Source organism: Rhinoraja longicauda, chromosome 44, assembly GCF_053455715.1.
Source record: "Rhinoraja longicauda isolate Sanriku21f chromosome 44, sRhiLon1.1, whole genome shotgun sequence".
NCBI lineage: Eukaryota > Metazoa > Chordata > Chondrichthyes > Rajiformes > Arhynchobatidae > Rhinoraja > Rhinoraja longicauda.
Genome location: NC_135996.1, coordinates 5,941,592 through 5,956,544, shown reverse-complemented (window position 1 = coordinate 5,956,544; position 14,953 = coordinate 5,941,592). Strand labels below are relative to the sequence as shown.

Sequence of the window (14,953 nt, the reverse complement as noted above, 5' to 3'; positions counted from 1 at the left end):
GCGCCACCGTGACGCCATTCTTCCGGCCCTGCAGTCCAAAGGCCACAGGTGATTCTCAGAGGGCAGATAGCAGAGTTGGCAACTTACAATCCTGTTGTGCTGTTGCTGGCAAGAATTCTATCGTTGTGTTTCGACACATGTGACAATAAAACACTCTTGACTTTTACCCTGTGTCCCCAGATCGCCTGCTCCAGCCTGCATCAATGGTGCTGAAGGGAACTATACTTTAGCCCTCTGGCTAAAGAAATTCCTCCTAATCTCCTTTCTAAAGGTACGTCCTTTTATTCTGAGTCTGTGCTCTCTGATAGTTTCGTTTTTATTGTCACGCCTACCGAGGTACAGCGAAAAGCTTTTTGCTTGCGTTCTAACCAGTCAGCGGAAAGACAAGATGTTTAGTGCGAGATAAAGTCCAATTAAATATGCAGAAAAGAACTGCAGATAGACAATAGACAATAGGTGCAGGAGTAGGCCATTCGGCCCGTCGAGCCAGCACCGCCATTCAAAGTGATCATGGCAGATGCTGAATTAAATCGAAGGTAGACACAAAATGCTGGAGTAACTCAGCGGGACAGGCAGCATCTCAGAAGAGAAGGGTGACATTTCGGGTTGAGACCCTTCTTCAGACAGATCACCCATTCCTTCTCTCCAGAGATGCTACCTGTTCCGATGAGTTTCTCCAGCATTTTGTATCTATCTTCGGTTTAAACCAGCACCTGCAGTTTCTGAATACACGGGATGTCAGGGCCGCTATAGAGTGGGTAGGTTAGTTTATTGTCACGTGTACCGAGGTACAGTGAAAAGCTTGTTTTGTTGCGTGCTATGAATGAATGAATGAATGAATAAGTTTATTGGGCAAGTATGTGCACATACAAGGAATGTGCCTTGGTGCTCCGCTCACAAATGACAACACAAACGTACAGTTAACAATTAAGAATAAAGCATAAACACATCAAAACTATAAGGGTACAACATTACGGTCTAAACATGTGGGTGAAATGGAATGGAATGTTGGCCTTCATAACAAGAGGAGTTGAGTATAGGAGCAAAGAGGTCCTTCTGCAGTTGTACAGGGCCCTAGTGAGACCGCACCTGGAGTACTGTGTGCAGTTTTGGTCTCCAAATTTGAGGAAGGATATTCTTGCTATTGAGGGCGTGCAGCGTAGGTTTACTAGGTTAATTCCCGGAATGGCGGGACTGTCATTGAAAGACTGGAGCGACTAGGTTTGTATACACTGGAATTTAGAAGGATGAGAGGGGATCTTATCGAAACGTATAAAATTATTAAGGGGTTGGACACGTTAGAGGCAGGAAACATGTTCCCAATGTTGGGGGAGTCCAGAACCAGGGGCCACAGTTTAAGAATAAGGGGTAGGCCATTTAAAACAGAGATGAGGAAAAACTTTTTTAGTCAGAGAGTTGTGAATCTGTGGAATTCTCTGCCTCAGAGGGCAGTGGAGGCCAATTCTCTGAATACATTCAAGAGAGAGCTAGATAGAGCTCTTAAGGATAGCGGAGTCAGGGGTATGGGGAGAAAGCAGGAACGGGGTACTGATTGAGAATGATCAGCCATGATCTCATTGAATGGCGGTGCTGGCTCGAGGGGCCGAATGGCCTTCTCCTGCACCTATTTTCTATTGTCTATAAAATAAACCAGAGCAAAAAAGAAAATACAGACTTTGGTTATTGAGAAGAACTGCCACTCGTGGGAAAAAAAGCTATTTTTATGTCTGGCTGTGGCTGCTTATCATCGTTACATTTTTGCGTATCTTTTATTCATTGTTCTTTATGTCTCCACATCGCCGTCGATATCTCTCGTTTCCCTTATCCCTAACCAGTCAGAAGAAGGGTCTCGACCCGAAACGTCATCCATTCCTTCTCCCCAGATGCAACACCTGTCCCTTTACCTCCCCCCTCAACTCCATCCAAGGACCCAAACAGTCTTTCCAGGTGAGACAAAGGTTCACCTGCACCTCCTCCAACCTCATCTATTGCATCCGCTGCTCTAGATGTCAACTTATTTACATCAGCGAAACCAAGCGCAGGCTCGGCGATCTCTTCGCTGAACACCTGCGCTCGGTCCGCATTGACCAAACTGATCTCCCGGTGGCCGAGCACTTCAACTCCCCCTCCCACTCCCAGTCTGACCTTTCTGTCATGGGCCTCCTCCAGTGCCATAGTGAGGCCCACGGGAAATTGGAGGAACAGCACCTCATATTTCGCCTCGGCAGCTTGCAGCCCAGTGGTATGAATATCGACTTCTCCAACTTTAGATAGTTCCTCAATCCCTCTCTTCCCCTCCTCCTTCCCAGATCTCCCTCTATCTTCCTGTCTCCACCTATATCCTTCCTTTGTCCCGCCCCCCTGACATCAGTCTGAAGAAGGGTCTCGACCCGAAACGTCACCCATTCCTTCTCTCCCGAGATGCTGCCTGACCTGCTGAGTTACTCCAGCATTTTGTGAATAAATACCTTCGATTTGTACCAGCATCTGCAGTTATTTTCTTATATATCCTTCTCCCCAGAGATGCTGTCTGTCCCGCTGAGTTACTCCAGCATTTTGTGTCGATCTTCGGGATTAATCTGTTCACTGCCAAGTTTATCTATCCCCCCCACCCCTTTCGAAGATAAGACAAGAAATGCTGGAGCTGGAGTAACTCAGCGGGACAGGCAGCAAGCATCTCTGGAGAGAAGGAATGGGCGGCATTTGGGGTCGAGACCCTTTTCCCCCCCACGAGATGCAGAAAGAGAATTCTCTCCACTATCGGCCAAGACCCGAGCATAATAATCGGTGGTGGGGGGGGGGGGTCACTGAACAGGTTAAAGGAAAACAATGTGCTAGAATTTTGAGTATCAGTCGGTTTATTGAGAAGGGGAATGCAGACAGTCGGACTGGTGGAGTGACTCGTGTTAAGGAGAAAAGGCGCGGTGGTGAGGTTTACCGCTACCGTTCACCCCCTCACCCCTGGGACTTGGTCGGGCAGCCGGGTGGGGTGGGGTGGGCTGGGGGTGGTAGTTAACATCCCAGCCAGGGGTCCTGGCGGTTAGATCTCATGAGGAAGGCGAGTTTGCGGGCCATCTCGACGTTGTAGACGCGCCGGCAGTTCTCGTAGTTCTCCCGGATGCGCTTGCGGCACGGCTTCTCGTAGTACCTCCGCCGCCTCACCTCGTCCACAATGCCGTCCGTGCTCAGGATCCTGCAGAACGGGTAGCACACCGCGTGGATCAGTACAGGGGGGGGGGGAGGACAGGGCCCTTCGGCCCGCAGTGTCCGTGCTGTACACAGCGCAAAGTTAAACCAGTCTCCTCATGCCATCCATAACAGACAATCGACAATAGGTGCAGGAGGAGGCCATTCGGCCCTTCGAGCCAGCACCGCCATTCAATGTGATCATGGCTGATTATCCTCAATCAGTACCCCGCTCCTGCCTTCTCCCCATACCCCCTGACTCCGCTATCCTTAAGAGCTCTATTTAGCTCTCTCTTGAATGCATTCAGAGAATTGGCCTCATAGCATCTTCCTCACAGTTCACACTACCACCCAGCTTTGTATCATCTGCAAATTTGCTAATGGTACTTTTAATCCCTTCATCCAAGTTATTAATGTATCCATTTCCCTGCATATCTAGAAGCCTCTGAAAACAGAACAGAAGGGTCTCGACCCGAAACGTCGCCCATTCCTTCTCTCCAGAGATGCTGCCTGACCCGCTGAGTTACCCCTCAGCTTTATGTGCCTACCTTCAGCACAGGGACAGGCCCTTCAGCCCATAATGTCCATGCTGGGCACAATTCCAAGTTAAACTAATCTCCTCTGTCCTCACATAATTCCTATATCAGTTAGATAGAGCTCTCCTGGGGCTAGCGGAATCAAGGGATATGGGGAGAAGGCAGGCACGGGTTACTGATTGTGGATGATCAGCCGCGATCACAATGAATGGCGATGCTAGCTCGAAGGGCCAAAAGGCCTCCTCCTGCACCAATTTTCTATGTTCCTTTGTCCCTCCATTCCCTGCATATCTAAAAGCCTCTTAGAACACGGAACAGTACAGCACAGGAACAGACCCTTTCGGCCCAAAATGTCCGTGCTGAACATGATGCCATGTTAGACTAAATCTCCTCTGCCTGCACGTGATCCATATCCCTCCACTCCCTCCTCTTTCCTCCCCCTCCCTCCTTTTCCCCTACCATTTTTCTCTCCCTCCTCTCTCCCCATCCAATCTTTCATCCCTATTGCCCTTCCCCTCCACTTTCCGCCTTCCCTCTTGTCCCATTTTTCTCCCCACCTCCCTCCTCCCCCTCATTTGTTCCCTCTCTCCTCTCCCCTCCTATCTCCTCTTTCCCCCTTCCCTCCCACCCCTTCTCCCACCTCCTCCCCCTCACCCACCCCTCTTCCCTCCTCCACTCCTCCCTCTCCCCCTCTCCACTCTTTCATCTCATCAAGTTAGGAAGAGGGGATGTTCAACGAGATCTGGGTGTCCTAGTGCATCAGTCACTGAAAGGAAGCATGCAGGTACAGCAGGCAGTGAAGAAAGCCAATGGAATGTTGGCCTTCGTAACAAGAGGAGTTGAGCATAGGAGCAAAGAGGTCCTCCTACAGTTGTACCGGGCCCTGGTGAGACCGCACCTGGAGTACTGTGTGCAGTTTTGGTCTCCAAATTTGAGGAAGGATATTCTTGCTATGGAGGGCGTGCAGCGTAGGTTCACTAGGTTGATTCCCGGAATGGCGGGACTGTCGTATGTTGAAAGGCTGGAGCAATTAGGCTTGTATACACTGGAATTTAGAAGAATGAGGGGGGATCTTAGATAATTAGGGGATTGGACACATTAGAGGCAGGAAACATGTTCCCAATGTTGGGGGAGTCCAGAACAAGGGGCCACAGTTTAAGAATAAGGGGTAGGCCATTTAGAACGGAGATGAGGAAGAACTTTTTCAGTCAGAGAGTGGTGAAGGTGTGGAATTCTCTGCATCAGAAGGCAGTGGAGGCCAGTTCGTTGGATGCTTTCAAGAGAGAGCTGGATAGAGCTCTTAAGGATAGCGGAGCGAGGGGGTATGGGGAGAAGGCAGGAACGGGGTACTGATTGAGAGTGATCAGCCATGATCGCATTGAATGGCGGTGCGTACTGGCTCGAAGGGCTGAATGGCCTCCTCCTGCATCTATTGTCTATTGTCTATCTTTCCACCCTCCATCCATCCCTCCCTCTTCTCCTCTTCTTTACCCCACCCCCTCCTTCCCCTCCCCTCTTCTCTCTCCACCCCTCCACTCCTCCCCCTTTTCCCTTTCCCATTCCCTCCCCTCCTCCCTCCTCTCCACCCACCCACCCTCCCCTATTTTCTCTCCCTCTCTTCTTTCTCCTCTCCCCCCCCCTCTCTCCTCCTCCTTCCCCTTTCCCCTCTTCACCTCCTCCCTATCCCACCCCGCTCTTCCTTCTCCTCCCCTCCACTCTTTCGTCTCCTCTCCCCTTCCATCCATCCCTCCCCTCTCTCCCATTTCCACCCCCCCCCCTCTCCTCTCTCCTCTACCACTCCCTCTCCCCCCCCCCCCCCCCCCCGGCCTCACCGGCCCAGGCTCCGGGCCGCCGCCTCCACGTCGCCGCCGCGAACCATCACCGTCCGCGCCACGAACCGGGCGTGAGCCGCCATCTTGGCGGAAGGCAAAGCGCGACGGACCGCCGGCCCCGGTCCGTCCGGATCCCCCCTCCCCATCCCCGGTCCGTCTGCTTCCCCCCTCCCCATCCCCGGTCCGTCTGCATTCTGCATCCCCCATCCCCCTTCCCCCTTCCCCCCTCCCCGTGGATCCCCGGAACCCTAGATAAAGGTTCCGGAGCCCCCACCGTTCCTACCCCAGCCTGCTCACTGCAACCCCTTCAACTCAATAGACAATAGGTGCAGGAGGAGGCCATTCAGCCCTTCGAGCCTGTACGCACCGCCATTCAATGTGATCATGGCTGATCATTCTCAATCAGTACCCCGTTCCTGCCTTCTCCCCATACCCCCTGACTCCGCTATCCTTAAGAGCTCTATCTAGCTCTCTCTTGAATGCATTCAGAGAATTGGCCTCCACTGCCTTCTGAGGCAGAGAATTCCACAGATTCACAACTCTCTGACTCAAAAAGTTTTTCCTCGTCTCCGTTCTAAATGGCCGACCCCTTATTCTTAAACTGTGGCCCCTTGTTCTGGACTCCCCCAACATTGGGAACATGTTTCCTGCCTCTAACGTGTCCAACCCCTTAATAATCTTATATGTATGGCGTGTCGTAAGGCGATGTGCGTTGAGGTAGACGTTTATTGTAAGACTAACAACCGTGACAAAACCAACGCACTAAACGACAGACAACCATAAATCTTCCTGTCTCTCTCAGAGTTCTAAACCAGACTCTTTGGTTCCTTTACCTGCGCACCACCTCACCTCATCTACCAATCAGAGGGTTCGATGGTCTGGGCCAATCCCTGTGCCCCTACATGACCCCCCCCCCCCCCAGAACCCTCGGCGCGGTACCGGGCAGGTGCCCGGACCACCCGACCGGAGCGGGTGCGGAGAGGAGAGGGAGGCCCCACCGGGGGTGGGGACGGGGTAGCCGGCACCGCGGGAGGAAGGGAAACTGACGGAGCCGGAGCAGTGGCAAGGCGACCGGGGGAACGGGGGCAGCGAGGGGGAAAACTGCTGTACGGGAGCCGTGGCCGGAGGTCGGCCCCGGCGAGGAGGTTGAGCCGCTGTGACGGGCTGGTCTGGGTCTAAATAGGCAGGCTTGAGGCGGGACACCGAGACGACCTCCTGTCGTGTGCCCACTTCCAACGTGAAGGTGATTGTGCCTTTCTTCACTACCCTGAACGGACCCTGGTAAACCGGCCGGAACGGGGGACGGTGGGCATCGATGCGCCGGAACACAAACTCACAGTCGCCCAAGGCCGCCGGGACATGTGAAGGGGGATCCCGTGACGAGAAGCAGGGACCGGGGCCAGGGACCCCACCCGCGCTCGGAGTGAAGCTAAGAGTGCTGGCATGGAGGGAGGGGGGGGGTGGAACATTGGGGGAGAACGTCGCCTGGTACTCGCAGGGGCGAGCCATAGACCAGGTCTGCCGAGGAAGCTCCGAGATCGTGCTTCGGAGCCGTGCGGATACCCAGGAGAACCCATGGGAGCTGGTCGGCCCAGTCGGGGCCGGACAGGCGGGCAGTGAGGGACGCTTTAAGCTGCCTGTGGAACCGCTCCACCATCCCGTTGGCCTGGGGGTGATAGGCGGTGGTTTGCTGTAATCGGGACCCGCACAGCTGAGTCAGAGCCACCCACAGGGACGAGGTGAATTGGGCGCCCCGGTCGGTCAGCCCGTGGGCCTCACCGTTACACATGGTCCCAAAAGCATCTGGGGGATGGAGACCGTGTGGCGATTACCGACGTCTGAACGCCAGCACCACGGCTGACCGATACCCGATCCCGAATATTCAGGATTTTTCTGCCAGCCTGGAGGGTGCCACGGTATTCTCAAAACTGGACTTAGTCCGAGGGTATCACCAGATCCCGGTTCGCCCTGCAGACATCCCTAAGACCGCCACGATCACCCCGTTCGGGCTTTTTGAGTGGCTGTGGATGCCTTTCGGCCACAAAAACGCCGCCCAGGCGTTTCAACGCCTCATGGATCATGTGGGTCGGGGTATGCCTTTTGTGTTCATCTATCTGGACGATATTCTCGTGGCAAGTCGGTCGACTCACGAACACCGGTCCCACCTGCGCTCCATATTCCAAAGGTTGCAGGACCACGGTCTGATCCTACACCCGTCCAAATGCCAATTCGGACTGTCCTCAGTCGATTTCCTGGGTCATCGGATCACACAGGCCGGTGCCGTTCCCTTGCCCGAGAAGGTGGCTGCTATCCGCTCTTTTCCCCGCCCCGACACTATCAAAGGGTTACAAGAGTTTGTAGGCATGGTGAATTTTTACCACCGGTTCGTCCCGGCGGCAGCCCGGATCATGCGCCCCCTTTTCCAATGCCTCGCGGGTAACCCCACCGAGCTCGTGTGGTCCCCTGCTGCCGACGCGGCTTTCGCGGCGGCCAAGCTGGCCCTCGCGAACGCCACCATGCTCGTCCACCCGCGCTCCTCTGCCCCCACCGCCCTCACCGTCGATGCCTCCGGCGTGGCGGTGGGGGGCGTCTTAGAACAGCAGGTTAACGGCCTCTGGCACCCTTTGGCGTTTTTCAGCTGCCAGCTCACTCGCCCCGAGATAGCTTACAGTGCCTTTGATCGGGAACTCCTGGCCCTCTACCTGGCGATCCGTCATTTTCGCTATTTTTTAGAGGGTCGCTTTTTCGTGGCCTTCACTGACCACAAGCCACTGACGTTTGCTTTTTTGAAGGTTTCCGATCCGTGGTCGGCCCGCCAGCAGAGACACCTCACTTTCGTTTCGGAATTTACCACCGACGTTCGGCACATTGCGGGAAAACTAAACGCCGTGGCGGATGCCCTGTCCAGACCGGCGGTTTCCCCGGTTGCCGAGGTAAGTTCCGGGGTGGATTTCCAGGAGCTCGCGGAGGCTCAGCGCCTGGAAGACACCCCCTCCCTGTACCCCCACATCACGTCGGGGTCACCACTATGGCGTGTCGTAAGGCGATGTGCGTTGAGGTAGACGTTTATTGTAAGACTAACAACCGTGATAAAACCAACGCACTAAACGACAGACAACCATAAATCTTCCTGTCTCTCTCGGAGTTCTAAACCAGACTCTTTGGTTCCTTTACCTGCGCACCACCTCACCTCATCTACCAATCAGAGGGTTCGATGGTCTGGACCAATCCCTGTGCCCCATCATATGTTTCGATAAGATCCCATCTCATCCTTCTAAATTCCAGTGTATACAAGCCTAGTCGCTCCAGTCTTTCAACATATGACAGTCCCGCCATTCCGGGAATTAACCTAGTAAACCTACGCTGCACGCCCTCAATAGTAAGAATATCCTTCCTCAAATTTGGAGACCAAAACCGCACACAGTACTCCAGGTGCGGTCTCACTAGGGCCCTGTACAACTGCAGAAGGACCTCTTTGCTCCTATACTCAACTCCTCTTGTTATGAAGGCCAACATTCCATTGGCTTTCTTCACTGCCTGCTGTACCTGCAGTGACTGATGCACTAGGACACCCAGATCTCATTGTACGTCCCCTTTTCCTATCTTGACACCATTCAGATAGTAATCTGCCTTCCTATTCTTACCACCAAAGTGGATAACCTCACACTTATCCACCTTAAACTGCATCTGCCATGCATCCGCCCACTCACACAACCTGTCCAAGTCACCCTGCAACTCAACTCAACTCAACTCAACCCCTCACCTTTAGACACGATATGTTTAGATGGATATGAAGGGGGGGGGGGGGGTGAATAAAGATTTAATAGGAACCTCGAGGAGGGTATTAAACAGAGAAGTGTATAAAATCACGAGACGAACAGATCAGGAAAGGGTACAGAGAATATTTGTGTTCAGGTCTGGGCACCAGGTTACAGGAAAGATGTCAAGCTGGAAAGGGTTCGGAGAAGATTTACGAGGATGTTGCCAGGACTAGAGGGTCTGAGCCAGTGCTTCTTAAACTGGTAGACAGAAAATGCTGGAGTAACTAGGCGATCACGGTGGTGCAGTGGTAGAGTTGCTGCCTTACAGCGAATGCAGCGCCGGAGACCCGGGTTCGATCCCGACCACGGGCGCCGTCTGTACGGAGTTTGTGCGTTCTCCCCGTGACCCGCGTGGGTTTTCCCCGAGATCTTCGGTTTCCTCCCGCACTCCAAAGACGTGCGGGTTTGTAGGTTAATTGGCTTGGTAAATGTAAAAATTGGCCCTAATGGGTGTAGGTTAGTGTTAGTGTGCGGGGATCGCTGGTCGGCGCGGACCCGGTGGGCCGAAAGGGCCTGTTTCCGCGCTGTATCTAAAACAAAACTTAAACTAAATCTAAACTAAAACTCAGCAGGTCAGGCAGCATCTCAGGAGAGAAGGAATGTGTGACGTTTCGGGTCGAGACCCTTCTTCAGACTGATGTCAGGGGGGCGGGACAAAGGAAGGATATAGGTGGAGACAGGAAGATAGAGGGAGATCTGGGAAGGAGGAGGGGAAGAGAGGGACAGAGGAACTATCTAAAGTTGGAGAAGTCGATGTTCATACCGCTGGGCTGCAAGCTGCCCAGGCGAAATATGAGGTGCTGTTCCTCCAATTTCCGGTGGGCCTCACTATGGCACTGGAGGAGGCCCATGATAGAAAGGTCAGACTGGGAGTGGGAGGGGGAGTTGAAGTGCTCAGCCACCGGGAGATCAGGTTGGCCAACGCGGACCGAGCGCAGGTGTTGAGCGAAACGATCGCCGAGCCTGCGCTTGGTTTCGCCGATGTAAATAAGTTGACATCTAGAGCAGCGGATGCAATCGATGAGGTTGGAGGAGGTGCAGGTGAACCTCTGTCTCACCCGGAAAGACTGTTTGGGTCCTTGGATGGAGTCGAGGGGGGAGGTAAAGGGACAGGTGTTGCATCTCGTGCGGTTGCAAGGGGAAAGTGCCCGGGGATGGGGTGGTTTGGATAGGAAGGGACGAGTGTCAACTCAACGGTGAATGAGTTTAAGAAGCACTGGACTCTGAGCTTTCGCGAGAGGTTGAGCAGGCTGGGACTCTATTCCTTGGAGCGCAGGAGGATGAGGGGGGGATCTTATAGAGGTGTACAAAATCATGAGAGGAATAGATCGGGTAGACGCACAGAGTCTCTTGCCCAGAGTAGGGGAATCGGGGACCAGAGGACATAGGTTGAAGGTGAAGGGGAAAAGATTTAATAGGAATCTGAGGGGTAGCTTCTTTCTCACAAAGGGTGGTGGGTGTACGGAACGAACTGCCAGAGGAGGTAGTTGAGGCTGGGACTATCCCAACGTTTAAGAAACAGTTAGACAGGTACATGGGTAGGAAGGTTTGGAGGGATATGGGCCAAACGCGGGCAGGTGGGACTAGTGTAGCTGGGACATGTTGGCCGGCATGGGCAAGTTGGGCCGAAGGGCCTGTTTCCACACTGTATCACTCTAATTCTGATTGTGAAGCCATGATTCTCACATTTTACAACTACTGTCTCTAGGGTAATGTTAAAAGAAGGCACAAGGAACGGCAGGCGCTGGTTTACAAAAGAAAAGACACAAAGTGCTGGAGTAACAGCAGGTCCGACAGCATCTCTTGAGAACATGGATCGGCGACGTTTCGGGTCAGGGCCCTTCTTCGGACTTAAGCTGAATCTCAACGGGGACAAGACAGAGGAGCAGCGGGTAGAGCTGCTGACTCACAGCGCCAGAGACCCGGGTTCGATCCTGACCACGGGCGCCGTCTGTACGGAGTTTGTACGTTCTCCCCGTGACCTGCGTGGGTTTTCCTCCGGGCGCTCCGGTTTCCTCCCACCCTCCAAAGACGTGCAGGTTTGTAGGTAAATTGGCAAAATTGTCCCTAGTGTGTGTAGGATAGTGTTAGTGTGCGGGGGTCGCTGGGCGACGGGGAGTCAGTGGGCCAAAGGGCCTGTTCCCGCTCTATATCTTACCCAACGTCGCCCTCATCCTGATGGCCACCTTCGTGTGTGGCTGCATCAGGCGGAGCGTAGAGCCAAGGCACGTGGGGACCAAGTGCCACTACCTGCTGAGGTTCTACCTGTCCCCGGTGTAGCGAAGGATGGGCCTGGCACAGATGCCACGCAATGTGCCAGTCAGCTGGACATTGCCGCACCATCTGTCGTTTGTGGACAGGTTCTTCCGGACCAACACCTTTGACCACAAGTCCATCGGGCAGTGGTCAGCACGGAACGTCCTGCAGGGGAATGACTCCATGGGTCCTGTGGCGTGGTTCCCAGAGCAGACCGCCCAGCTTGTCTGGCAAAATGCCTCATCGCCAGAACTCACCAACAAGCACCAAGACCTGGCTTGGCTGGTGGTGAGGGGAGCCCTCCCAGTCAGGTCCTTCCCACACCGCCGGAACCTCACTACCAGCGCACGCTGCCCTCGGGACGGCTGCTACGGAGAGGAGACGGTGGCCCACCTCTTCACAGAGTGTGGATTTGCCAAGAGAGTCTGGAGAGGTCTGCAGGGGTCCCTGTCACGATTCATTCCGAGCAGCTCCGTCACAGAGGACTCTGTGATCTACGGACTGTTCCCAGGGACGCATTCGGAGATTGACATCGAGTGCTGCTGAAAGGTCATCAACTCGGTGAAAGACGCTCTTTGGTCTGCCGGAGCTTTGTTGGCCTCCCAGCGGAGCGAGCTGTCCGTCAAGGAATGTTGCCGACTGGCCCACTGCAGACTGCAGGAGTACATGCTGAGGGACGCACTGAAGCTCGGTGCAGCCAACGCCAAGGCCCTGTGGGGGAGGACCACAGTCTAGGGTCCTTCCGCTGCTGGACATGGGAGGCAGTGAGTGGTGGAGAGAGACGCCCCTCCAAATAAGGGATACTGGGTTAATGTCTGTAAATGTCTAAGTGAATGCCTGTATCGAATGTGTAACCTCCGGAAATGTCGGATGGGCTTGTTAAAAAAGATGTTTTGTAAGTGATATTTATTACTTGAATAAAGTATTTTTTGATTAAATTTTTTTAACAAGCACGCTGCCTCACAGCGCCAGAGACCCAGGTTCGATCCTGACTGCGGGCGCCGTCTGTACGGAGTTTGTACGTTGTTCCCGTGACCTGCGTGGGTTTTCCTCCGGGCGCTCCGGTTTCCTCCCACCCTCCAAAGACGTACAGGTTTGTAGGTAAATTGGCTTGGTACAAATGCAAAATTGTCCCTAGTGTGTGTAGGATGGTGTTAATGTGCGGTGGGCCGAAGGGCCTGTTTTCGCGCTGTATCTCTAAACTAAACATCAAAACATCCCCCTCCTACATCAAAAATCTTCTAACCCCCCTCTCTAACTCCAGGTCCCTCAGGTCGGCCGACTTGGGGCTACTCACTATCCCGCGGTCCAGGCTTAAGCTCAGGGGTGACCGCGCTTTTGCGGTTGCAGCTCCTAGACTGTGGAACAGCATCCCTCTCCCCATCAGAACTGCCCCCTCCATCGACTCCTTTAAGTCCAGGCTCAAAACCTATTTCTACTCCCTAGCGTCTGAGGCTCATTGAGGAGGCGCTGTGAACTGTTTGCGTGCTAATGTATGTTTCATTTTTTTTCCTTAATACCTAATCAGATGTACAGCACTTTGGTCAACGTGGGTTGTTTTTAAATGTGCTATACAAATAAAATTGACTTGACTTGACTTGACAGCGCCAGAGAGCCGGGTTCAATCCCGACTGCAGGTGCTGTCTGTACGGAGTTTGTACGTTCTCCCCATGACCGCGTTGGTTTTCTCCCACACTCCAAAGACTGACAAAATTACAAGAACCCATTTCAAATACCCCCGCCCTGGAAGTCTCCCCGAAAATGTGGCACCCAGGCTGGGCAAGGCAGCCAATCTCGACTTCATCAGGACTTCCACGGCCGATCGGTGGGTTGAATTTGCAACCTGCGGCCGGGGCTCTGGAACTCCAGCCCAGCTGGAGCCGGCACGTCTATCCCCATCGCCGAGCGACTTCCTTGGCCGGCTGGATAAACCAGCAAAGCTCTGGAACCAAGAGTGCCAGAAAATCAGTGGTGAAACTGTAATGAGTAAATATTACATTTAAGTTCAAGATTATATAACTAAATTAATAAAAATACTAAAAAAATTATTAGTATACAGTGACATATTCACATTATTTTGTAATGTCCGTTTTTACTTTGAAATGCACTTAAAGAGGCTTGAAATTCCTGGGTGCCACATTTTCGGGGAGACTTCCATTGTGCAAGCTCTCAGCTCTTTTCCTCTTTTTTTTAGCCTCACTCACATGCCTGTAATCAAGAACCTATCAAATCTCAAATTTAAAAATTCCTGATGTCTCGGAGATTCACCACCCTCTGGCTAAAGAAATTCCTCCTCCTCTTCATTCTAAGCTGAGGTGTTTTCTGTTCTCCCACAAATAAACACTCATCTGGCTCGGTTTCAAAGGAATGAAGGGGAATTATCTTGGTGTCCTGGTCTGTTGTTTGAGCATTAAATATTTATTAAAACTATTAAAGACTTGATTAATCAGGTCATTTTCTATATGTGGGAGCCAACTGTGCATGTTAGCTGGCACACTGTCTACATTTCAAACAATGAACATGCTCTGAAAGAACTTAAGAGCCTGTGGGGGAAGAAAACTGCAGATGATGCTGGTTTAAATCGAAGGTAGACACAAAATGCTGGAGTAACTCAGCGGGTCAGGCATTATCTCTGGAGAGAAGGAATGGGTGACGTTTTGGTGACAGTCTGAAGAAGGGTCTCAACCTGAAACGTCACCCGTTCCTTCTCTCCAGAGATGCTGCCTGACCTGCTGAGTGACTCCAGCATTTTGTGTCTAACTTAAGAGCCTGTGGGGTGTTGAAAGATTGAAAGATACAGCATGGAAACAAGCCCTTCGGCCCACCAAGTCCACGTTGACATTTGATCACCCATTCACCCTTGGTGCATTGTTATCCATTTGCTCATCCACTCCCGACACACTCGGGGCAATTTTACAGAGGGGCCGATTAACCTACAAACCCGCCCGACTTTGGGATGTGGGAGGAAACCGAGCGCCCGGAGGAAACCCACACAGTCGCAGAGTCAACATGCAAACTCCACACGGACGGACAGCACCTGAGGTGAGGATCAAAGCCGGGCCTGTGGCACTGGAAGGCAGCGGCTCTACCATCTGCACTACTGTACCGCAGATTCAGGGACAGCAGCGAGGATAATAGAGCGGAGCAAGATAGACCACTCCATCGAAATCACTTGTACTGAAGTGTAGACAATAGACAATAGGTGCAGGAGGAGGCCAGTCGGCCCTTCGAGCCAGCACTGCCATTCAATGTGATCATGGCTGATCATTCTCAATCAGTACGCCCTTCCTGCCTTCTCCCCATACCCCCTGACTCCGCTATC

The 14,953-nt window shown here is 53.0% G+C and overlaps 2 protein-coding genes across 2 annotated transcripts in view; one reads left to right on the top strand and one right to left on the bottom strand.

Moving 5' to 3' along the window:
- Nucleotides 1–2,848: 2,848 nt before the first annotated feature.
- mrps21 (mitochondrial ribosomal protein S21) lies at nucleotides 2,849–5,693 on the bottom strand. The gene is made up of 2 exons (XM_078431867.1): nucleotides 5,555–5,693; nucleotides 2,849–3,193 (listed from the first exon to the last, which is right to left on the bottom strand). Exons 1-2 carry the CDS (start codon nucleotides 5,635–5,637, stop codon nucleotides 3,013–3,015), a joined length of 264 nt encoding a protein of 87 aa, XP_078287993.1. The 5' UTR covers nucleotides 5,638–5,693; the 3' UTR covers nucleotides 2,849–3,012.
- A 6,692-nt stretch (nucleotides 5,694–12,385) lies between these two features.
- LOC144612348 (carbonic anhydrase 14-like) overlaps nucleotides 12,386–14,953 on the top strand; it is a 19,804-nt gene continuing 17,236 nt past the window's right edge. Inside the window, exon 1 of the mRNA XM_078431923.1 lies at nucleotides 12,386–12,395. Coding sequence (XP_078288049.1) covers nucleotides 12,386–12,395 — 10 coding nt within the window. The remainder of the gene's footprint in view (nucleotides 12,396–14,953) is intronic.

What these genes read in the sequence shown, in the direction of transcription:
- mrps21 (XM_078431867.1), bottom strand. Translation starts at nt 5,637, where the DNA reads ATGGCGGCTCACGCCCGGTTCGTGGCGCGGACGGTGATGGTTCGCGGC. An exon ending in GCGGCCCGGAGCCTGGGCCG is followed by an intron (nt 3,194 to 5,554) that starts GTGAGGCCGGGG and finishes CCCGTTCTGCAG; the next exon opens with GATCCTGAGCACGGACGGCA.